The sequence below is a fragment of the Mercenaria mercenaria genome, chromosome 1, assembly GCF_021730395.1.
Source record: "Mercenaria mercenaria strain notata chromosome 1, MADL_Memer_1, whole genome shotgun sequence".
Taxonomy (NCBI): domain Eukaryota; kingdom Metazoa; phylum Mollusca; class Bivalvia; order Venerida; family Veneridae; genus Mercenaria; species Mercenaria mercenaria.
In genome coordinates, this window is record NC_069361.1 from 56,934,714 (window position 1) to 56,960,318 (window position 25,605).

Consider the following 25,605-nt stretch of genomic DNA (forward strand, 5'->3'; position numbering starts at 1 on the left):
AATATGGAACATGTCAAAGATTTTATTAAGGGTAACATTCTGACCAAGTTTCATTAAGATCGGGCCAAAAATGTGACCTCTAGAGTGTTAACAAGCTTTTCCTTTGATTTGACCTGGTGACCTGGTTTTTGATCCCAGATGACCCAGTATCAAACTCGTCCAAGATTTTATTGAGGGTAACATTCTGACCAAGTTTCATTAAGATTGGGCCAAAATTGTGACCTCTAGAGTGTTAACAAGCTTTTCCTTTGATTTGATCCGGTGACCTAGTTTTTGACCCCAGATGACCCAATATCGAACTTGTCCAAGATTTTATCGAGGGTAACATTCTGACCAAGTTTCATTAAGATTGGGCCAAAAATGTGACCTCTAGAGTGTTAACAGTCAAATTGTTGACGACGGACGGACAACGCCGGACGCCGGACACAGGGTGATCACTAAAGCTCACCTTTGAGCACCTTCGTGCTCAGGTGAGCTAAAAATGCAATGCATAATTAGCAGGGGTCATCCATACGGATTAACAGTTTGCAACAGGCTAAGTGTGATGACTTTTTATCTTTTGTTCATTTTTATTTGCGCCTGTTTTATGTAACAAATTTTATAATTTTTTTTTTTTTTTGGAAAAACAATACCAAACCTCTAGACATTAGTGATCTTTTTACAGTATTTTGTACGACATTTCAGACCATCCGCAGAATCGGCCCATGCAATTCATTTACTTAAATCGGCCATATTTGAAATAAATTTTGAAGCAGTTTATAATAAAATCAAGAAATAACATATGACTGATGCATAAGATCATGTTGAAGGAGGTTTAAGTCTGCCCTCGTTAAGTTTATCGGCCTTTTTACACGAGATTGAAAATTTTCAAGATGGCGGCGGTAATACAACAGCGCGACATATGCTTAAATTGGACAATGTGCTGTTTTTAGATAAAGTTGCGACAGTCTAAATTTTAATCGATTTGAATGTTGTTTCTTTTTTGGTATCATTTTGAAGCTAAAACACTGAATTAGTTAAATATGTTCATGATTAAACTGACAGAATCGTGAAATAAAACGCTAGGGTTGGAGGGTTTAACTAGGTAGGGTAGGGTTACCCGAAACAAACGTTTTTTTAGGCCTTATTACGTACGATGGTTCATGTTTTAAACAACGGCATATATTGTGTATATGCCAATCACTTAATTAGAATTTAAAGCTTCTGTTAAAACAAGCCAAATATTCGAATACGGCAAACCGAATATTCGAATATTGATTTCAGTATTCGTTCCCATCCCTAGTTTTAAGTTTCAAAGCCGCATGTCAAATAGTTTTGACAAAATGTGGACTTGTACGAAAATTGTACCGATTTCCAAGTCCAAAAAGGGCCATAATTCAGCCAAAATTATTTCAAAATTAGGCCAGCAGTTTCTCGCAAGATGATTTTTAAGATTTACACTGTATACATATAAGAAAATGGTTTGCAGATGATGAGTGATCACAAGAGCTCACCTTGTTCAATGAATCTTGCACAAAAACAAAAGAGATAGGCAGATAAATCTTTAACCAAACTGATTATAATAGATGCACAAAAAACGAAAAACAAAAAACATACCTTCCATCTTGGCCATTGTTTCTCTGATGAGCTACAGTGCTGGGACAATTGTGTATCATCATTGACCTTCCAATCATTTCCCAAACCTTTAACCTGTCATTTACAAATCGAAACTCTGCCCTTCCATCTGGCCCTACCTCAATATCTCCAAAATCACCAACCGCTGTCTAAAACAAGTAATGAACAATTTCACCATTTACCTTTTTGAAAATGAATTTAAAATTTTTTGGCAAAAATGCAGGTCCGTCCTTTTTGAATGATGCCAACGATATTCATACTGTGCTTACTTGTACATTTATTAGCGTGTAATACATAAACCTTACACACTGTCTTCACATGTTTGTTGCATGTTAATACACTGTTAGATTGTTCACATTTTTTTTCATCTACAAAATTTGGGCATAATATATCTTTAACACACAGTATTGTTTTCGTACAAAGAAAGTATCTTATCCTTACCTTATTATTGGATTCTTCAATACCAAACACATCTCCACAACTGAAAAAAGAATAACAACAGTGGTTTGGTATCTACTGGTAATTTTTCAAGACATAACAATATAATGACTTGTATCATGTGACAATGGAAAAGGTGTAATATAAATGATCTTGCTTAGTGAAATTGCAAACAAAACACCAGGTGCAAAACTTCACAAACTACCTAACATTCTTATAAGGTTTCAAGAATCTAGGACAAATACTTTATGAGATACCTGTAACACAAATGTATGACAGATGGACAAATGGACAGACTGGTAGATGGACAAAAGAAAATCAACATGCCTGAACCCATGAAAAAAAATCTGCAAAAGCAGGGGGCAAAAACAACTCATGTGTCCCAATACTATTTCATTTCAATGGAGGTTTGAACTGGAGTTCAATCTGCATACTAAGCCATAATGGCGAACATATGTTCTTTGAAGGGAATTGGACATAAATACTGACCATCTGACATTTGATCGTCATTGCAGAACCTTGACCAGTGGAACTGTAAGGGTTTTTGCATGTTGTTTTGTTCTGACAAATACAATGGAACTGTAAGTCTTTTTGCATGTTGTTTTGTTCTGGCAAATACAATGGAACTGTAAGTGTTTTTGCATGTTGTTTTGTTCTAGCAAATACAATGGAACTGTAAGTGTTTTTGCATGTTGTTTTGTTCTGGCAAATACAATGGAACTGTAAGTGTTTTTGCATGTTGTTTTGTTCTGGCAAATACAATGGAACTGTAAGTGTTTTTGCATGTTGTTTTGTTCTGGCAAATACAACGTTTTTGTGCTAGCTAACCTGAAAATTCCTCAGAGGGGTAAAATGATACAGAACAGGTACAACTGCTTTACTGACCGACAGATGGATGGACACACAGAGGGGTAAAATGATACAGAACAGGTACAACTTCTTTACTGACCGACAGATGGATGGACACACAGAGGGGTAAAATGATACAGAACAGGTACCACTGCCTTTCTGACCGACAGATGAATGAACACAAAGGGGTAAAATGATACAGATGGATGGACACACAGAGGGCTAAAATGATACAGAACAGGTACAATTGCTTTACTGAGCGACAGATGGATGGACACACAGAGGGCTAAAATGATACAGAACAGGTACCATTGCTTTACTGACCGACAGATGGATGGACACACAGAGGGCTAAAATGATACAGAACAGGTACCATTGCTTTACTGACCGACAGATGGATGGACACACAGAGGGGTAAAATGATACAGAACAGGTACCACTGCTTTACTGACCGACAGATGTATGGACACACAAAGGGGTAAAATGATACAGAACAGGTACAATTGCCTTACTGACCGACAGATGGATGGACACACAGAGGGATAAAATGATACAGAACAGGTACCACTGCCTTACTGACCGACAGATGGATGGACACACAGAGGGGTAAAATGATACAGAACAGGTACCATTGCCTTACTGACTGACAGATGTATGGACACACGAAGGGGTAAAATGATACAGAACAGGTACAACTGCCTTACTGACCGACAGATGGATGGAGGGGTAAAATGATAAAGAACAGGTACCACTGCCTTTCTGACCGACAGATGGATGGACACACAGAGGGGTAAAATGATACAGAACAGGTACAACTGCCTTACTGACCGACAGATGGATGGAGGGGTAAAATGATAAAGAACAGGTACCACTGCCTTTCTGACCGACAGATGGATGGACACACAGAGGGGTAAAATGATAAAGAACAGGTACCACTGCCTTTCTGACCGACAGATGGATGGACACACAGAGGGGTAAAATGATAAAGAACAGGTACCACTGCCTTTCTGACCGACAGATGGATGGACACACAGAGGGGTAAAATGATACAGAACAGGTACCACTGCCTTACTGACTGACAGATGGATGGACACACAGAGGGGTAAAATGATACAGATGATGACAGAACAGGTACCACTGCCTTACTGACCGACAGATGGATGGACACACAGAGGGGTAAAATGATACAGAACAGGTACCACTGCCTTTCTGACCGACAGATGGATGGACACACAGAGGGGTAAAATGATAAAGAACAGGTACCACTGCCTTTCTGACCGACAGATGGATGGACACACAGAGGGGTAAAATGATACAGAATAGGTACCACTGCCTTACTGACTGACAGATGGATGGACACACAGAGGGGTAAAATGATACAGAACAGGTACCACTGCCTTACTGACCGACAGATGGATGGACACACAAAGGGGTAAAATGATACAGAACAGATACCATTGCTTTACTGACCGACAGATGGATGGACACACAAGGGGGTAAAATGATACAGAACAGGTACCATTGCCTTACTGACCGACAGATGAATGGACACACAGACAATGGGACACTGTTACCATGGGACCAAAACAGTATGTCTCCCTCCAAATTTTTATTCAGATGTGAATTAATGAGAATAGAGAACAGTCACCTTTCACATCCATCAGAAATGTCTCCACACTCATGCATGCATAAAGCATGTTTTCCTGGTGACAGGCCATCTATAGTACCATCTATGACTAGTTTATCTTTGTCTGTCTGAACGAATCGGATCAAACCTCGTACAACATCGCTGCCCGCCTCCATGATTGATACAGCTGCTCCAAGATGGGCTGTAAACACAAAGCAGGAAACTAGATAGAGTAAGAATGTTGTTACGATAGAACAGCTGAGTGTAACATATATTAACCCATCACATAAATCTGCCAGAAAATAGGTGAGCTTAGAAAAAAAATGGTCAAATTTTTCATATATAAAAACATGTACACGAAACCCAGAACAAAAGTTACAGGATCTGGCATCCATGCTTTTTCACTGGCATAACATCAAAACTGAAGTCATCCATGCTTTTTTATTGGCATAACATCAAAACTGAAGTCATCCATGCTTTTATTATTGGCATAACATCAAAACTGAAGTATCTTATGAGAAGTGGGTTTCTATCCGTCTGGTTAAAATGTTCAGTCTGTTGAGTGTACACATTCTGGACAGACCTATTTCTGTTTATTATGTAACATAAGCCTTTGGCAAGCTTCCTAATTCATTTTTTGTCTAAACATATATTCAAATATGTAAGGTTTGAATATAATTATGCACTCTGAGGCAAAGTGAAAATAAAACTAAATATTATTTATTAAAAAAGGACCAGAACTCCAGTGTAATTTATATCATATTTCCCATTATCAAACCTTTGATTTGGGGGGCCATACATATTTTGTAAGGGTTTCATGCGAATTATCAGTACCAACAGCTTGAAAAATGTTGATAAATATACTGACTAATTCAATGGTCATACTGGAGCTATTGAAGCAGTCCTAGCTATTATCAAATATTTCAGAAATCTTATCTATTGTTTTAAAAAAAGTGTTGATGGATAAACACAGATGATGAACAGTGATCACATCTGATCACCCTTAAATACTCTGTGCTCAGATAAATGACAAGCGCTGTCACAGGAGACAGCGTGCTCGACTATTTCGATGCTGGATAGTGAAACTGGGCACATCTCAGGAAACTACAGCTGTCACTGAGCGTTTAATGACTCAATTGTGGATGAAGAAATTGCACAATGCTGAGTCTATGCAAAAATATCAACTTAAGTAATGGGAGGTAAAGATAAAATGTATCAAAACCTATGTAATATATCCTAAGCAAAAGGGGCATAATTCATTAAATATTGGTGCCAGAGTTGTGTCAGCTTGTGTCATATAGGTGGTGATATGTTGAACAACTATTTAAAGTTTGAATCAAATCCATTAGTAATACAGAGACAGAGTGAAAGTGCATCAAAACTATAAACCTAAAATTCTAAGTAAAAAGGGGAATAATTCATGAAAAACAGGTCCCAGAGTTAGGCACCTTGTATCATAGATAAGGGTAATGATGTTGAACAATTGTTTCAAGTTTGAATCAGATCCATTCAGTAATTACAGAGATAGAGTGAAAGTGCATAAAACTTTAACCTGAAATTTCTAAGTAAAAAGGGGAATAATTCATGAAAAATTGTGCCAGAGTTATGCATCTTGGTCATATGATGTGGGTGAATGATGCTGAGCAACTATTTTAAGTTTGAATCAAATCCATTCAGTAATAACAGAGGTAGAGTCAAAGTGCATAAAACTTAACCTGAAATTCTAAGTAAAAAGGGGAATAATTCTTGAAAAAGGTCCCTGAGTTAGCATCTTGTGTCATATGATGGGGTGATGATGCTGAACAACTATTTAAGTTTGAATCAAACCCATTCAGTAATAATAGAGGTAGAGTGAAAGTGCTCCAAAACTTTAACTGAAATTCTAAGTAAAAAGGGGAATAAATCTATGAAAAATGTGCAGAGTATGCACTTGTGTCATATGATGTGGGTGATGATGTTGAACAATATTTAAGTTTGAATCAAATCATTCATGTAATAAAGAGATGAGTGGAAGGCATCAAAACTTTAACCTGAAAATCTCAGTGAAAAGGGGATAATTCATGAAATGGTGCCGATTATGGCCCTTATGTCAGATGATGTGGATGATGATGAGGAATAAGTATTTCAAGTTTGAATCAAATCCATCAAGTAATTACAGAGATATCTTGAAAAAAGAGAAAGTGCACCAAAACTTTAACCAAGGTGGGGACGCGGAAAGACGCCGACACCGGGGCGAGTAGGATAGCTCTCCTTATACTTCGTATAGTCGAGCTAATAAAAAAAATCATTTTGTTATAGGCAAGAATTTTTGGAATAATGTGGCAAGAAGTATCTGACCTTTAGTTTCTGTTCCTCCCATTCCTTTAAGAATTGCTCTCCTGCCTGTACTCTCAATGATAGATTTCACCTTGTCTGACCCAAGATTACCTTCAACCAGCACTTGACCATTTGTAAGGTCTACATCTAAAGAGTTTATCCCTGTAAATTTAACAAGCACATGTACCTGTAGTTGACATTTATAATTCTCTAAACCCTAAATATTGTAACCAGTTATGCCTATCATCTACAATATATAGCCAATTCAGTAATTCCAACCAGGAATAATGGGCTAACATGACTGCATCTCCTTATACTACAACTCTACAGTTAAGTTTTTTTTTCAAAGTAGCCTATGAGAAATACAAATAAGCTTAAAAGTTATTTTTTACAACTGAGCTTTGATTAAGTTGTACACAAAGTTTTTTAACAACTGAGCATTGATTAAGTTGTACACAAAGTGACACATTATATATATGAACTCGAGTTTCCCAGAGTCATCCGTGTAGGTGAAATGCACTGAATTTTGGGCCAATGTGAAGTACACATTACATGAACATACAAATTTTCTCCTGTATGTGGTATCCAAAGTGTAGCATAGTGGTAGTTCAACATCGCAATCCCCTAGTGAACCCCTATAAATATATATGAGGTTTAAGCTCTAAGGTTATTTTCTCAATTTCTGTAAAATAAAATAGAATTATTCAGAAGTTTCTACAGGCAGCTTGCAAAGAGTGTAAATGTCATAAGAATGATTTCTAGTATGTTAAACATTTGCTTTAACTCCTTTAAAGTATTAAAAAGCACAAATGAATGCAGTAACTCCTATTATATACCTGTGACTCCTTCAAAGGCTTTTTTGACAGACTTCACACATCCTTCACATGTCAGCTCCACATCAAACTCAAGCTTGAATAAAAATATATTGATATAAGTAAATAAGTATACTGTAACTTCAATATTTGAAAAACAGTTAAAAAGGGGGACCAAGTTGTTTTTTCTGTTATCAATATACAGTAGGGGAAACTTCCCATCCAGGAAGTCAACTTCTGGGTTTTCCCTACTTCTTGAATGGGAAACTTGATAAATAATATAGTACAGATTTAAATAGCACAAAATAGAAACATACTTCACTTGCAAGTTCAAAAAAAAATATACTTCTAACAGGAGCAAAAGGGTCAAAGACCAATTTATATTGGCATTAGTTCTTTCAGTTAGTTCAATTCAAACAAGAAGCTGTGTTCAATAAACGCTTGATGCCCCCGGTGGCATCCTTGTCGATACAAAGCAACCTAAGTCCAAAACGAGGTCAAGTTCAAGGTCAAGGTCAAACTGAGGTCAGGTGATGTCTGAAGATGAGGAATGGTCACAGGTTACATCTGCATTAGTATCAAGTCATTCTAGTAAGGGGTAATGATGCTAGACGAAACGGTATCATTTGGTTAACCTCGTACAGATGGACGAACGAAGGGACGGACAGGACAATCACTATATGCCTCCCGCATCAGTAGATGCCGGGGGCATAAAAAGCAATAGAGTTTATTGTTTTGTAAAAAAGATTCAATCTTGCTTTGTATATTTACTCTTGTCTTATTTCTTAGATTTTAAATAAGATTGTTTTTATTTATTCGACAAAAATCCCATGAGACTGGCATCCATTTAATTGATGAATCGGTAAAAGTATTTTACAGGTACATTTTGAAAGGAAATGGAACAAAGTTGCATTCATTCCTAGAGGCCGGGATCAAATGGTGTCATTCTAATTGAGCTGACATCATTAAGTAACGTGTGAGATTACCTGGGGGAAATAATGCATGTATATATATAAAACAAGAGCTGTCAGTTGACAGCGCGTTTGACTATTCTCAGTGCTTGATAGTATAACATCCTGGCATCATGTGTTCTCGACAGTCTAACAAAAACAGGCATATTTAAAAAATAAATAAGATAAACTCATCTTTCAAATCACCATTTCCTCAAAATTTTACCCCTTCCTGATCATCCTGATTTAAAAAATACACAATTCTATTTTCCCCAAAAATGACGTTTTCAAGGGCAGATAACTCTTTTTCGAATCCGGTGACCTATGATTTTTATTGCATTTTTTTGTTTCTTAGATGATTGTCCTTCAATATCCAAAGTTTAAAGAAATTCTGTTATTGGGAAAATTTTCGCCCATCTCATATACAGGGAATTCTAGCGTACGCCTTTAATTTGGAAATATCTCGTGTTTAATAAATATGGAATTTACATTATTTTTTCAATATTTCTAAATTAATACAATGGGTACTCACAAATGATATCGTTGCCCAGCAACTTATATGACAACTGAAATAATTCGAAAACCCCAAATTGCTACATATTTTTCAAAACCTACCCATATCAATATCAAAAGGCTATAGCCTGAACTTCTTTTAACCCTTAGCCTGCTGCAGGCGAATTTAATAGCCTTTGCAAACAGCTTGGAACCAGATCAGACGCCGATTAAATCGGCGTCTGATCAGGTTACAAGCTGTTTGCTACTCTGACAATATTTCTTCCAATTTTGGAGCAAATTGAATGAACTTTACAATTTTAGCAGACGACATTTCCAGCAGACGACAATTTATCTAGCATGCTAAAGGTTAAATATTAACACTTTTCTTCTAAAATATTTCCTTTACAGATAGCCCTGATTTATATCTGAGAAAATAAATATGTTTTTCAGTTCTTTCACGTAACGCCTATCGCTACTTTACGCAGTCCACATCTCTTACAGTGGAAATCAGGCAGATTGATGTCACCAAGGTTTATTTTTATTGACTTCCGGTGCAGAAATTTTGACAGCAGTAATGATGCTTGACGGAAGATTTATGGATATATATCAACTTTTAAACCATGTTAAAAGTTACATTAAGATTTTCTAGCTTATTTACTTAATTTGAAATCAGACTAAAACTGTTCTGCTTTGATTCGAGGTAAATTGTTTATTTCTACATTTTTAAAACAGCAGACACAATTTTTACAATGGTGTGTATTTACTTGTTAGGATTATGTTGCATGCAAAAATTTACAGGTCATTTCCGTAATAGCTCGAGAATACATGTATGTTGAGAACACATGACGTCAGGATATAAGCTATGAGTAAAACTTTAACATTACAATAAGCATATTCTAAGTCGAAAAGGGGCCATAATTCAGTCAAAATGCTTGATAGAGTTGCCTCCTCCTTTTTACAGACTGGGGTCATGATGGTAAACATGTATGCAAAATATGAAAGCAATATCTCAATGGACTTTGAAAATATTTGGGTTGGTACGCTAACTTTAACATTTGTGTGACACTCACGCTAATGTTAACGCTCACGCCGACGCCGGGGCGAGTAGGATAGCTCTCCTATTCTTTGAATAGTCGAGCTAATTATTAAAACCATTGTAACAGACATGAAATAACAAGAGCTGTCACTGTAAGTGACAAATGCCCCTGAAGCGTGCCTAAGAATGCTACAGTTGTCTGCTCAAAATATGCCAGAATAGTTTAGGTATGAATCATTTTGTGACCTTGACCTGAGAGACCCGAGTCATAACCGAGACACACCTTCTCAATATGGTTAACACATGTATCAAATTATTTTCAAATCCCTTGATAAATGGCAGAGTTATTGACCAGAAAACTTATGGGCAAAACTAGGCTACAGATAGGATAACTGACTGAAAATTATTTTGGGACAGGTATTTTTGGAAAAATTTGACACGCTGTCTTATGTTACTGAAAATGCCATAAAACCTTAATAAACTGTTGGTACCAAGCTAAAACCGTGCTTTTTTTTTCATGCATTTAGGTAGCTTGTACATCTCAAATGAAACTGGCTTAATCTTTGAGAAAAAAGGTTTTCTTATAGGCATAAAGACACTAAATAGGAAAATGGCACAAAAAAATTATAGTCCCATAATGGCGGATTCAAATTTTTTTTTTGCTCTGTAGAGCTATTTTCCTTATTTTCTTTGCAATTTTTTTCTGAAATCACATGACAGATCTATGACTGACATTTTGAAAGCATTTTCATAATGAAATGATTGCCTGACAGAATTTGTTGGAATCTTAGGTCATACACCACCACTACAATTTGAGGTCTCATTTTTTAGCTGATTTTGCAGTTTGTTCTTTTGACTGAAAATATTTTTCTTGCATCAAACATGACCCCCACTTTTCTTTTGATTTTTATTCAGCACTGACAATATTCTTCAAGAAAATGTAAGTTACAGACATTTAAAATGGGTCCTGATGTGTGCTGCAGCCATTTGAAATAAGTCAATTTTATATCAAATATCTATAGAAGAACAGCTATTTAGTGTGTTGTAACCAAGAAGGAGAAATGACACCGAGCCGGCACCATTCGACTCTAGCCCAACAAATTGTAAGAGAGTTGCAATATTGTGATAATTTTTGCACAGGTCAATATCTCTCCTCCACATACAACATAGGAAAGACCTTTTCTGTGGAGAACCTTCCGCGACAATTCTATGTGCCGATTTTTAAATCGCATTTTAAATATAAAACAAAAGTTGTCCGTAAGACAGCCAAGCTCGACAATTCGAAATATTGTCACGGAAGCAGAAAATTATTACCCAAAATGTTAAATATCAAAAGAGTTTTAAGTTCGGAAGGGGACATAATTTGACCAAAATGCACAATCATCAGAGTTATGGAACTTGATGCTATCAACTAGTTTTATAACCCCGAAGAAACATGTTAAATTTCAATTCCATATCTGCATTAGTTTTGGAGATAGTAACTTGCATGTAAAACTTTAACCAGGATTTTCTAAGTCCAAAAGGGGGCATAATTTGCCCAAAATACATGTCAGAGTTATGGGATTTGACCAAGTGAGATAGGTAATTTATCTAGAAAAAGAAAAAATAAGTTTCAAATCTATATGCTTTTTAGTAAAAGCTGTATGTACTTGCACGCAAAACTTAAACCAGAATTTTCTAAGTCCAAAAGGGGGCATAATTTGGCCAAAATGAAGGTCAGAGTTATGGGATTTGGTGCTATCAACTAGTTTTATAACCCCGAAGACACGTGAAGTTTCAATTCAATATCTGCATTAGTTTTGGAGATAGCAACTTGCATGTAAAACTTTAACCAGAATTTTCTAAGTCCAAAAGGGGGCATAATTTGCTCAAAATACATGTTAGAGTTATGGAACTTGACCCAGTGAGGTTGGTAATTGACCTAGAAAAAGAATAAATAAGTTTCAAAGCTAATGCCTTTAAATGATAGCTGTATGTACTTGCATGCAAAAACTTAACCAAGGTGTGACGCCGACGCCAGGGTGAGTAGAATAGCTAGACTATTCTTTGAATAGTCGAGCTAAAAACAAAAATACTAGGGAAATTTTAAGTTACCTGGAAAGAATATCCATTTTTTCCTTCCATTCAATTGATGTTTATGTGAATGAACGGCAAAACATGAGTTTGTCACTGTTTTAAACAATGCACCCTTTAATATAAAGTTTGCACACACATTTCACATGGCTCTGCTTCGTGTCACCTTATCGATAACGACCAACCGCACTGTCAGCAGTACTGAGTTTAATGGCGGACATGTTAATACAGCGAGGTAGCCAAATGAAACATATAGTGTTTACGCTTTATTAACGTGTTTTACTGTTATGTTTAAACCATAAAATGATTCAGTTTTATTTTGTTTTATGATTTCAATGTTTAGGTATATTGCCCGATCGTTTTTTACCTTAATCTATTTTCACCATAGAAAAGGTCTTTACTGGTTTTGACGTACAGAGAGGGATTCTGCCCTCTTACAAAAATATCTCAGAATAAGTTCTGATGTCAAATTATTTGGACTACATAATAAGTAGCTTATTAGCTACTTAGCAGTGGCTAGGTAGCCGGCTCTATATATATGCTGCTTTCTCCTTGATTCGAGCCTCTTAAATCTTTTAGGGGTGTGCATATTTTTGTAAACCTGTTCAATTAAATAATTTTTGTTTGTTGTTACAAAAATATTTGCATTTAACAATGGACATTAAGAATTACAATGTTATCATCTTTTATAGGTACTTTTTTCACGAGACTGAAGGAAGTCAAACTCCACATCATTTTAAAACTTTCTAATTGATTCGAGCCCTTTGTTTGGTAGGTCAATAAGTGTTAATGTTTGCACAGTCTATTCCCTTAAAGCAAATTTCTATCAAGACTGAATTCTTGTTCATTTGTTAAAACAGTCGAAATATGCTCAGGATGCTTTTAATTTGAAATCTGGGCTCACAATATTACCCACTGTGTAATTTCCTTTTGAAATAAGCAATTGTTGATGCAAAGTATCAAAACAGGAATTTACTCAATTTTTCAGTGGTTCATGACTAATATTTTCCAAGGCATTTTAAAATGTAAATGACACAAGTTTCTGATGAAAAAACATGCTACATGAGCATGAATTTTACTAAAACACAAGGGCTCAAATCGATGAGAAAGCTCGAATCGAAAAGAAACAGGCATACATATCATATATGAACCTGTAAGTCAAGTTAGCTGGCTCTCTGTCAGTTTTGATTACAAGATGAAAATTGTGTTTTTGGACTCTTGTATGTGTATGAATAACTAATTAATTATGTTTTTGAACAAAAATATTACTGATAAAGTTTTATAGGGTGTTGAAGTTATGTACCAGATTTTGACAGGTAACAAATTTTTTAGGTTTTTATGCAGAAGTGACTGCAACTAACTCATGCTTCCCAACCCTCCCGATTAGGAAGCCAAAACCCGATCACCCTGATCAGCATTCAAAAAACCCGATCTGAATATTTTCCAATGTTATGTGTAATGAAAATAGCCTCTGGGCATTGACAGATTGCCCTTTCAAAACCAGCCAGGTTGGCCAATGTCCGCAGGACATATTCCGTGTATTGTACTGTCGATTATAGCGGCTTTGATCAACAGGCCGACACGTGGGTGCATCAACCGTGAATGACCCTGATTAAGAACTGACAGGATATTGCAATCAATAACTGTTTTATGAAATTATGATACTTTAATTGGGAACAACAGATGAAAATTTGTCGTTTTTAGCACGGCGGCGGTGAAGCTACATGCAGCCTTTTATGGAAGAGATGATTGAAAACGGTCAATTAAACGATAATTAATTTTAAAGGTTGTAATCATTTAAAATGTAGATTGATTAACGCACATTTTCAACGCGCTCATTAGGCCTTTAGAAATTAAATATTCATAACTTTATCATGACATCACAGTACATTAGGGGTTCTTGGGTATAATGAAGTATATTTACAAAGAATATAATAGTGACTTTAGAAATAAATATCACACTATTTTCGAAATCAAATTAAGATTTTTCACAACACATGCTCCAGATGATGCTACAAGCAACAAAACTTTGAAGTTTCATCGAAATATCATATCGATTTAATACCTTTATTTTAGTCAAGTTTGAGATTTTACACAGGGAGTCTATGATAAAGTCCAAGTAAAATGTAATCAATACCCAAGTGAACTTAGTATCATTCCGCAATGTTTTGGACATGTTAAAATTATGAATTGAATACATGTCTGCTCTTTGCCAATTGTAGACCAACCCATGAAAATTGACCAGACTCGAAATATTGTATATCAATTTTATCTACAAGATTTATTATTCCTTCACGGATTCCATTTATAAAAATAGTTAGATAAACTTTAGAATGATACCATGTAATGTAATTTCAAACAAGAGCTGTCGGAGGACAGCAACGCTCGACTATTCAACAGCCTTGTCAATTGAATGAATACAAAAGTTGAAAAAGGGGCATAATTTTGTAAAATGCAAAGTAGAGGAATTGAACCTCTGTACTGCATGTCATATCATGACAGTGAACAAGTGTGTGAAGTTTCAATCCTTTCCAATTTGTGGATACTGAGATACCAGCTTACATACAAAAACTTAACAAAAAACTGCTAAGTCAAAGGGGCATAATTTTGTAAAAATGCCAAGTAGAGTTATGGGACCTTCACAGTGCATGTTAGATCATGACAGTGAACAAGTGTGTGAAGTTTCAATCCATTCCAATTAGTGGATACTGAGATATCAGATTACATACAAAAATTTAACCAAAAACTGCTAAGTCGAAAAAGGGGCATAATTTGAAAAAAAAAGAGAGTAGAGTTATGGGACTTGCTTAGTGCATGTCAGATCATGATAGTGAACAAGTATGTGAAGTTTCAATCCATTCCCATTAGTAAGTACTGAGATACCAGCTTACATACAAAACCTTAACCAAAAATTTCTAAGTCGAAAAAGGGGCATAATTTTGTAAAAAGCAAAATAGAGTTATGGAACCTGTGCAATGTAAGTCAGTTTGTCACAGTGAATAAGTGTGTGAAGTTTCAATCCATTCCCACAAGTGGTTACTGAGTTACCAGCTTACATACAAAACCTTAACCAAAAATTTCTAAGTCGAAAAAGGGGCATAATTTTGTAAAAAGCAAAATAGAGTTATGGAACCTGTGCAATGTAAGTCAGTTTGTCACAGTGAATAAGTGTGTGAAGTTTCAATCCATTCCCACAAGTGGTTACTGAGATACCAGCTTACATACAAAACCTTAACCAAAATCGGGACGCGGACGCGGACGCAGACGCCGACGCATGGGCGAGTGCAATAGCTCACTATTCTATGAATAGTCGAGCTAAAAAAGGGTGCTAGGCTATTGTTTTAAAAGACTAAATTATTCAATGTCTTGGATTGTATATATTCATTCAAAATTAGTTAAAGGCTTTCACCGGAACCTCTTGACATTTTGAAGTTGTTGAAATATATAACTGACAAGTTAGCGTAGCTCTGGGCAGGTTAAGACATAACACCAGGAAAACTACATCTTAATTTGGTAATCAACAGTCTGGCCGGTGCATATAAAAGGTCTATGTACCAGGCACTCAGGGAGGCGAGGCGGCAGAGCCACCAACCGTGGTTCTGCCAACGTAAGTCAAAAATACTATTATGCCTCGTTAGGTTACCTTCCAAATATTTAGATTTCATGAAAGACAACTCAAACATAATTAGTTCTTAACATTTTACAGTAGCTAAATATTATTTGAAAGATGGACACTGAGACAATAAAATTACTTGTATTAAAAGACTTTCTTTAACTACCAGAAATTAAATAAACATCAGAAACGAACTATTGTGTCTTCGATCTTATATATGTGTGTGAAAGTTCTACCACAGGTTTTACAAGTCTGGTAACACTGGAGCCATGTGGCTTTTAGAGGCCATTACGCTACAACCAAATTTAGTAAAATCGATCTATTATTACGAAGTCGTACTTTCCAAGAACATGACACACGGATGCAGATCTTGAAAATTTGAAAACATAGACTCTACATCCCTATGAAAATAACCGGTAAGTTAGTGATAAAGTTATAAACACTTACTGAGATTTAAATCAAAAAACTAACAAGAGGGCCATAATGGCCCTATATCGCTCACCTGTTATCACTGCACTTAAAAACAAGAAGGTCAAAAAATCATAATCAAGATCAGTCAAAAGAATTATGAGAAAATATAGTTGAAATTTTCTTAAAGTACTTCAAATAAAATTATTTTCAAATCAGACCAGTGGTTTCATCCAAGGTTTTCTGTATAGACATATGGGAAAATGAGCCCCTCCCCCAGGCGGCCACTTTTTCAATGAATCAAAATTATTTGAAGAAATTTTGTAGAGGGTCACCCAAGAAACATTTGTGTAAAATTATTTTGAAAACGGACCTGCAGTTTCTGATAAAAGGATTTTCAAAGTTCTATATAGGCATATAGGGAAAATAAGCAAAACCCCTTGGGGGCCATGTTTTTCGCTGAATCAAAATTATTTGAAGGAATATAGTACAGGATCACCAAAGGAACACTAGTCTTGTGTAAAATTGTTTTGAAATCAGTTTTCTATACCGCCATAAGTCCAAAGGACAGGAACAACAAAGGGAGGAAATTTAACCAAAAAGAAAACAAAAATTCTTACAAGGTACAGACATGTCAAAATACACCTAAAAATTAATGGTACCTTCCATGTACCACAGAAAAGTGCTCTTGGTTTTTCGCTTTGGCCAATAAAACAGAAGTTACTAAATAAGCTATTTAAACTGATTTAAAAAACAATTATTGTAAGTGAACAAGGATCTGCCAAATAAAAACAAGAGCACCGCAATGCAACGCAAATGCAGAGCAATATACACACAAAACAAAGTTATATGACCTTTGACACCTAAGTGTGACCTTGACCTTGAAGTGAGCCATCTGAAACATGCGCTCTGCACGTCGTTTCAATTAGGTGAACATTTGTGTCAGGTTTCTTTGAAATCCTTCAAGGGGTTCAAGAGTTACAGAGCGGAAGGGAAATTGCTAACCAACAGACAGACAGACGGACACCGAGGCAATAACATAATACGCCCCTTTGGGCGTATAAAAAGGAATTGAGATCTTATGGTGATACAAGTTGTGTGCAAGTTTGGTTGAAATCAAATCATAAATGAAGCTGCTATTGTGCAGACAAGGTCAAAATAGCTAATTTTGGCCCTTTCAGGGGCCATAACTCTGGATCAGGCCGGTTTTAGAAAGGAACCAAGATCTTATAGTGACACATGTTTTGTGCAAGTTTGATTAAATTCAATTCATAAATGAAGCTGCTATTGTGCAGACAAGGTCAAAATAGCTAATTCTGGCCTTATCAAGGGCCATAACTCTGGAACCCATAACGGAATCTGGCCAGTTCAAGAAAGGAACCAAGATCTTATGGTGATACAAGTTGTGTGCAAGTTTGGTTAAAATCAAATCATAAATGAAGCTGCTTTTGTGCAGACAAGGTCAAAATAGCTAATTTTGGCCCTTTCAGGGGCCATAACTCTGGAACCCATCATGGAATTTGGCTAATTCAAGAAAGGAACCAAGATCTTATGGTGACACAAGTTTTATGCAAGTTTGGTTAAAATGAAATCATAAATAAAGCTGCTATGGTGCAGACAAGGTCAAAATAGCTAATTTCGGCTCTTTCAGAGGCCATAACTCTGGAACCCATAATGGGATCTGGCCAGTTCAAGACAGGAACCAAGATCTTATGGTGATACAAGTTGTGTGCAAGTTTGGTTAAAATAAAATCATAAATGAAACCACTTATAGTCTATCGTGCAGACACGAAATTGTGGACGGACGACGGACGAAGGGCGATCACAAAAGCTCATCCTGTCACTATGTGACAGGTGAGCTAAAAATGCAAGGCAACAGTTTTGTTTTCATAAATAAACTGTAAAAACGTTTTTATAAGGCCGAAATTTAAGTTAAATGTGCACGGTTGCAAGCATGAAGTAAGCCGAAATTTCCAGTTATTACTCACAATGAACCGTAGGAATCCACACTTACGTTTGTATTACTGAATACTGTATGACTGTATGGAAAAACATATTCATAATCAGTTATTTTATGTGTATTCATCTCTGAAACTTCCGAGCAACGAGGGAATGTTAACAAAAGGGCCATGATGGCCCTATATTGCTCATCTGTTATCATTGCACTTGAGGACAAGAAGGTCCTCAGAAAAAATATCTAAGTCCAAAGGACAGGAACAACAAAGTAAGAAATTTAACCAAACAGAAAAACAAAATTCTTACAAGGTACAGATATGTCAAAATACACCTCAAAATTTGAGGTACCATCCATGTTGTACCACAGAAAAGTGGTCTCGGGTTTTCCCTACGGCCAATAATAAAAAAAGTCACTAAAAATAAGCTATTTATAGTAACATAAAAGGGAAGTAATCAAAAAGAAAATTATTGTAAGTGAACAAAAAGAAGGATCTGCCAAATAAATCTGTTGACATAAATGAAATTTCAGATCAGTATCTTCATTAGTTATGGAGATATACCAATTTTAATTTGAAATAAAGGGAGGTAATCTGACATAAAATCAGTCCATAGTTATCTACCCTGATTGGCTCAGTCCAACTTATGACAATAATGAAATTTCAAATAAGTCCTACAAGTACTTACTGATATAAATCCATTTTGACAACAATCAGGGGAGGTAATCAGATATAAAATAACTCTGGAAACTACGACTGGATCTGATTTGTCATGGAATCCAAGATTTATTGTTGTTGAAGATATCTTGGAAGTTTGTATCAAATAAAACCATAAATGAAGTCTCTATATTGCTGCAAAAGCCAAAATAGCCAATTTTGGACCTTTAAGGGGCCATAACTCTGGAACCCAAAATGGAATCTGGCCAGTTCAATAATGGAACCAAGATCTTGTGGTGATACAAGTTGTGTGCAAGTTTGGTTAAAATCAAATCATAAATGAAGTTGCTATTGTGCAGACAAGGTTAAAATAGCAAATTTTGGTCCTTTCAGGGGCCATAACTCTGGAATCCATTAGGGGATCTGGCCGATTCAACAAAGGTACTCAGATCTTATGGCAACACAAGTTTTGTACAAGTTTGATTAAATTTAAATCATAAATGAAGCTGCTATTGTGCAGAAATTGTCAAAATAGCTAATTCTGGCCCTTTCAGGGGCCATAACTCTGGAACCCATCATGGAATCTAGTCAGTTCAAGAAAGGATCCAAGATCTTACAGCCATACAAGTTGTGTGCAAGTTTGGTTAAAATCAAATCATAAATGAAGCTGCTATTGTGCAGACAAGGTCAAAACAGCTAATTCTGGCCCTTTCAGGGGCCATAACTCTAGAACCCCAAATGGAATCTGGCCAGTTCAAGAAAGGAACCAAGATCTTATGGTGATACAAGTTGTGTGCCAGTATGGTAAAAATCAAATCATAAATAAAGCTGCTATTATGCAGACAAGGTCAAAATAGCTGATTTTGGCCCTTTCAAGGGCCATAACTCTGGAACCCATAATGGGATCTGGCCAGTTCAATAAAGGAACCGAGATCTTATGGTGATACAAGTTGTGTGCAAGTTTGGTTAAAATAAAATCATAAATGAAACCCCTATCGTGCAGACAAGAAATTGTTGACGGACGGACGCACGCACGGACTGACGACGGACGAAGGGTGATCATAAAAGCTCACCTTGTCACTATGTGACAGGTGAGCTAAAAATAGTGGCCGACGATCTAATCTAGCAAATTTCACAGCATGTCCTTTTTACGTCGCATTCTACTTTCATTTTTGCATGCCAAAACACTAAAAAAAATAAAACTTTCCATGTTGATCTGTCGTCTTAAATCTTACTGACAACGAAGAACAATAGGTTTAATCAGCGATATAGGTACAAAGTCATTGATTATACATGTAGATCTGACAAATTGCCTATGCTCTTAACGTAAATCAGTTGTGAAATATATATGATTGACAAGATTTAACTATCAGCTGATATTTGTCTCTGAAAATGCAAGTCCATACTTCATGAGGGTAACAGAATAAGAATGTTTGAAAGTATGAATCATCAGTGTCATCTTTGAACAAAAGAAACGAGAGCTCTTTCACAAAATATGTTGTATGTATAAATGGTACATATCCAGTTATGATTTGATTATTTTAATAAATACAATAAAGATAAAACTGTTGTATTTGGTTATAAATCCTATTAATCTAGTAAACTAAGGTAAAAAAACCATCAATTTTATAGTATGCACCGCAAAAAATTGTGCCGCGAAAAACCTCCCACTTGAGACTCCAAATATCCCAATTAGAAATCATGAAAACCCCTCTTGAGGGTCAAAAAAGGTTGGGAAGCATTAACTAACTGCATTTATTCTGCTACATGTATTTGATTTATATTTTAATATGACTTATTCATCTATTAGAAAGAAAAATTTCCCTAGTTTCTTTAGATTATGCAGCCATTCAATAGAAAAATGTGTGTGTGTTCGAGTTTAACGCCTTTTCCAACAATTTTTCAGTCATATAAACGACAGTGTCTGCTTGTAGCAGTGAGCACAATGCCCAACTTTATAGTGCTGCTTCACTGGAAAATCACGCCATAGACACGTGACATGATACCCCACCCAGCCACATTATACTGACACCAGGCTGACAGTCCTAGCAATACCCTCTTAATGCTGAGTGCCAAGCGAGGAAGCTACTAGTACCATTTTTTATGTCTTTGGTATGACCCTGCCGGGGATCGAACCCACGACCTCCCGCACTCGAAAGCGGATGCTCTACCACTACGTTACTGAGGCGGTTCAATTGACCATATCGACATTATAGGATAAACCCCGTTTTCCGGTATTTCCGAAAAAAGGGTCAGGGGGGCTGGCGAAATAAACCGATATAATGACCATGTACACTATTAGCAATTATTTTTGCCAGAAGATAAGGATTTAGGAAAGTTCTTTCTCACAATGGAAATTCTACGACCTCGGCAATGAACATTTTGCAAAAATAATCTGTTTACCTTGAAAAATGCGAATAATTTCACACCTTCAGTATCTAGCCACGGCAGCAGCAGTGTAGAATAAAAAATAAATTTTCAAAAATAAAGTAAACTTTGAGGATATTTTTACTACATCTTAATTACAACAATGTTTAATGATAATCTGCAATACTTTTTTTTATTCATTTTCTTTGTCTAAAACTTGAAAAAAGGATAATCTAAACACTACCACCATATAGGGTAATGGCCGATACCCCCCTCACCGTAAAACCGCCAATGGGCATTTATTTGTGGTTAATACTGGAAAACGGGATTTATCCTTAATGTCGATATCGAGAACAGAAAAATGAAAATGAAATTTCAGCCTCATTCAAAATGGTACTTTCACTTTGGAAAACAGCGTATAATCCTTTTCCTGTTTTAAAAATCATACAGTATATCTATATGCAGCCCAATCAGCTAGATTTGAAAACTGGATGCGAGCATTTGAATTCTTTTATGGTCACATTTTTTGGAAATCCTGAATGAAGTGTTTGCAAGAGTTATCTTTCCTGTGGATATAATTATTTTTTTCTACTGGAACTTTTCGTCAAAACATGAAACGAAGCGAGGATACAAAAAACTAGATACCACCAGAAGAAAATTCACAGAAAAATGGATAACTATTTTATACTTAACACTGCTGACATTGTAAATAAGTATCATTACCAACTTTTAGTAACATCCCTAAACCGATAAAGCGGGACAGATCTACCTATCATAAAATCAATAAAACCAATAATCCAGTATCATCGCTATCGGACGGATTCGTTGATTTCCGTACTAATTGTTGTTGTTGTTGTAGTAACACGGGGGAAAAATCGATAATTAACAGCTTTGGTCATTATCTGACGCATTTACAGGCGGGCGGTTTGCTAAACGATATACTTGATTTGAATGAAGTTTTAATAATTATTAAAGTGAAAATCGGAACAAGTCGAAAATTTATATAATACTTTATTAATTGTCAAATAAAAGTGATATTTAAGAATATGAATATGTATATGTTATCTAAAATATTTAGAAATCGTAACATTTTATACATCGAACATATAGATTTACTTTCTTTTTAATACATGAAACATCATGCTAACGTATCTCTATGTACAGAAAAGAAATATTTACGCACAAGAAACTGTCTGTAAATAAAATAAATATTCGAGAATATGAATATGTTATCTAAAATATTTAGAAAGCGTATACACTTCCTCTATACGCGCTTTCTTTCACATACTATTTTTTGATAGTCTTTTAAGTTCTATATATGAATATCAGAACAAAGGTACTGTGTTTTTATGCGGAGATTTTAATAGTCGATGAACCGGATTTTATTGAGGGTATAGATGAAATACCAATTTAAAGAAAAAGAAGTATATAAATATTACTTATACTTTTAAAAGGAAATACTTAACCCTTACCATGCTGGTCACGATTGGTTCTTCCTTTGCGATCAGTGCAGATCATGATCAGCCTGCACATCCGTGCCGACTGTTCATGATCTGCACTGTCTGCCATTTAGCCAGTAACTTTTTGACATGCACCCCTTTTCATAGATACTGTCCAAATTGAAAGACAAACAAGTTCATTACTGTAATTTAGCATGGTAAGGGTTAAGTTTCTTATATCGTGCCTAAATAGAAATATCATATTTGCGTGACTTGAATAAGTACTGCTGACAAATACTACTACCATAGTATACTTAAACTATAAATATATTGTTACAGGAGAAAAAAAAAAACATTAAATAAAAATAACTTCATCAATATCTCAATTTTAGAATAGCACACTTAACTAAGTCATATCTTAAGTTTTTTCGTGAAATTTGGGCCATGATCTTTACTCAGTACTGTCTACGATTCATGAAATAAGGGTAACAATCGTAAAAAACAAAAATCCTGAAAGAAAGGAAAAAGAATATATAAAGACAGAAGAAAGTGAAAGATTATATTACAACGCAAAAACCATAAAACCATAAAAATACCTATCACTTATAGTAAGTGGGGTAACATATCTTTTATGACCCGGCTTGAAACAACACTGACCGGATATTGTTTACCCCTAGGCAATATTGTAATACACAATAAAAGTCAAAGGGTAATTTTAAGATATCTGTTACAATTAAATTATTTTATGCTTAATGTGATTTTGTGCAATCTTGGGACTAAAACAAATAATAAATATCGCATTTTTTTTAGAATGTACCAAAAACATGCATTAATGAGAATACAGAATAATATATACAAAGGAGGTTCGGAAAGAAGCAGAATTATCAGTTCATCAAGGCTATCTTTCAAATTAAAGTTTGGTCATATTATGAATAATAGAAAATGATTTTTTTTGTTTCAAAATGACTAAAAAATCCAGTATGAAGAAAAAAAAAAGATGACCGCGTCGGAGATCGGACCCGGACCGCCGCGGCAATAAAAAAAGTCCCCAGATCGTTCGGCAAAAAATAATATACACGTAGGTATCTGGAAATTAATCATCGCTATATTTCTTAAAAATGTTTTGAAACTCAATTACTGATGTCTATATTTTACGGAAACATATGAGAATTAGTTGCTTTAAGTACTTTTTTTTGCGATGAAAATTAAAAGCATTTGTATATTTAATGCAAATTGAACACTAAATCCTCCATAGCGTTATTTGAAACGACTGCGGATGTAGGTTTCAGCGTTTCTGAGTTCAACAAGTAATTTGTTTTAATTTGTCTAATTACAATCTCATTTTTTTTTGTTAATGTAAAGTTGCTTACAATTCATAGGTATTTAGCTGTATCAATTTGTATCGACAAAGTCAGACTAGCAGACGACAATATTTTCCGTAACAGCTTCCGAGTACTTACGGATAACGGCGGAAAAAGCCGGAATTTTTTAAGAAATGTTCACTGTACACACTAAAATGCTAAAAGGACCAAACAAACCATAATTAAATTTAAAACAAATTACACATAACGAAAATTGAATAATTTTTCTACATTTTTAGGGGTATCGATTTTTTGATTATTTGCGGAAAATATCTCATTTTATCTGTTATATTTGAAAAAGTCAGTTTTTTCGACCCGCTTCCTACAGAATCTATATGAACTGAGGTGGGTCTATTTAAAGTCAAAAAGGACCAACCAAATGTTAAAATATTCTTTTGAAAAAATATTCATAATATCCGGAATAAATTAAACTTTAATTTGTGGGGTATCGAATTTTTGATTTCCAAATAGAACTTTTTCTATTTAAGTTTAAGTATATTTTTCCTTCTTTGTTTATATAGGCAAATTTATCGATTTTCCGATTGATCGATGTTACTAAAAGTTGGTAATGGTTAACATTGTCTTTTTCGGAAGCACTAATTCTTTACCTTCGTGGGCGCATCCATCTTGGACTTCAAATGATGCTATTTTCCGCCTCTAACCCGTACGATACCGAATCGTTAACAGAGGAGAAGAGCTCATCTACATCTACATCTTTCACCCAACCGTCGATTTCCGACTATCGCTAGGCGGCGCTGTCAGAGAGACAATTGTTAAAGAAATGATATGTTACAATGTTAAAAGAATAAAAGCTAAAAAAGACAGTATGCTACAGTTAAAATGGGACAGAGGCAATACTGACCACCGCCAGCCTCTCTCTAAAGATACTGAGACTGGGGCTAGATTTAACATAAGTTGGTAGGGAGTTCCAGAGTCGGATGGTCCTTGGGAAGTAGGAGTTAGAAAAGTACTGAGTGTGAGACATGGGGATTAAGTAATTTAGGTTTCTAGTTGGAATAAGATGAGACAGGTCGACTGCAACTGTCTGGGTCCTTATTTTATAAAACATTACTAATGAATTGTGTAACCTTCTATATTGGAGTGTATTCCATTCTAAAGTTTTCAGCATTTGTGTAACACTACTGGTGTAACTGTAGTCGTACATGACGTTCCTAGCAGCTGACCTTTGGATATTTTCGACTTTGCTAGTGAGGATTTTTGCCAGGGATGCCAGACGCTTGAACAGTACTCAAGTTGAGGGCGGACATAGGTGTTATAGGCAGCAATTTTGACCTTTTTATTGTCAGTTTTGACATTTCGTTGTATGAAGCGAAGAGTGGAAGTTGCTTTGGAAGTGATATTGTCAATGTGTTTGGACCAGTTTAGATCTTTGGAAATGGTTATGCCTAGGTATTTAGCTGCCTAACAAGTTTTTAACTCAATGTTGTGAAGTTTGTAGGGGTAGACCACAGGATTTTTCTTTCTAAAGATTCTAAGGACTTCACACTTGTCCGGATTGAACTCCATGGACCATGTCTCCTCGATCCCAGGTTTCTAAGCTAATGAGGTCTTGTTGCAGAGATATACTATCTGCAATT

At 35.6% G+C, this 25,605-nt stretch overlaps 1 protein-coding gene across 2 annotated transcripts in view; it reads right to left on the reverse strand.

Annotated features, from left to right (window-relative positions):
• The window catches only part of LOC123536624 (copper chaperone for superoxide dismutase-like), a 33,257-nt gene extending 8,567 nt beyond the window's left edge, over positions 1-24,690 (reverse strand). Inside the window, exons 1-6 of one of the 2 annotated variants that reach the window (XM_045319952.2) lie at positions 24,616-24,690; positions 7,681-7,753; positions 6,866-7,006; positions 4,550-4,730; positions 2,056-2,095; positions 1,597-1,763 (exon numbers count right to left, since the gene is read on the reverse strand). In XM_045319952.2, coding sequence (XP_045175887.2) covers positions 1,597-1,763; positions 2,056-2,095; positions 4,550-4,730; positions 6,866-7,006; positions 7,681-7,753; positions 24,616-24,633 — 620 coding nt within the window. In that variant the 5' untranslated portion in view covers positions 24,634-24,690. Of the gene's footprint in view, positions 1-1,596; positions 1,764-2,055; positions 2,096-4,549; positions 4,731-6,865; positions 7,007-7,680; positions 7,754-12,231; positions 12,277-24,615 lie in introns of those variants that run through there. The other variant, XM_053548714.1, reaches the window with a different exon arrangement.
• Between the last annotated feature and the right edge of the window lie 915 nt (positions 24,691-25,605).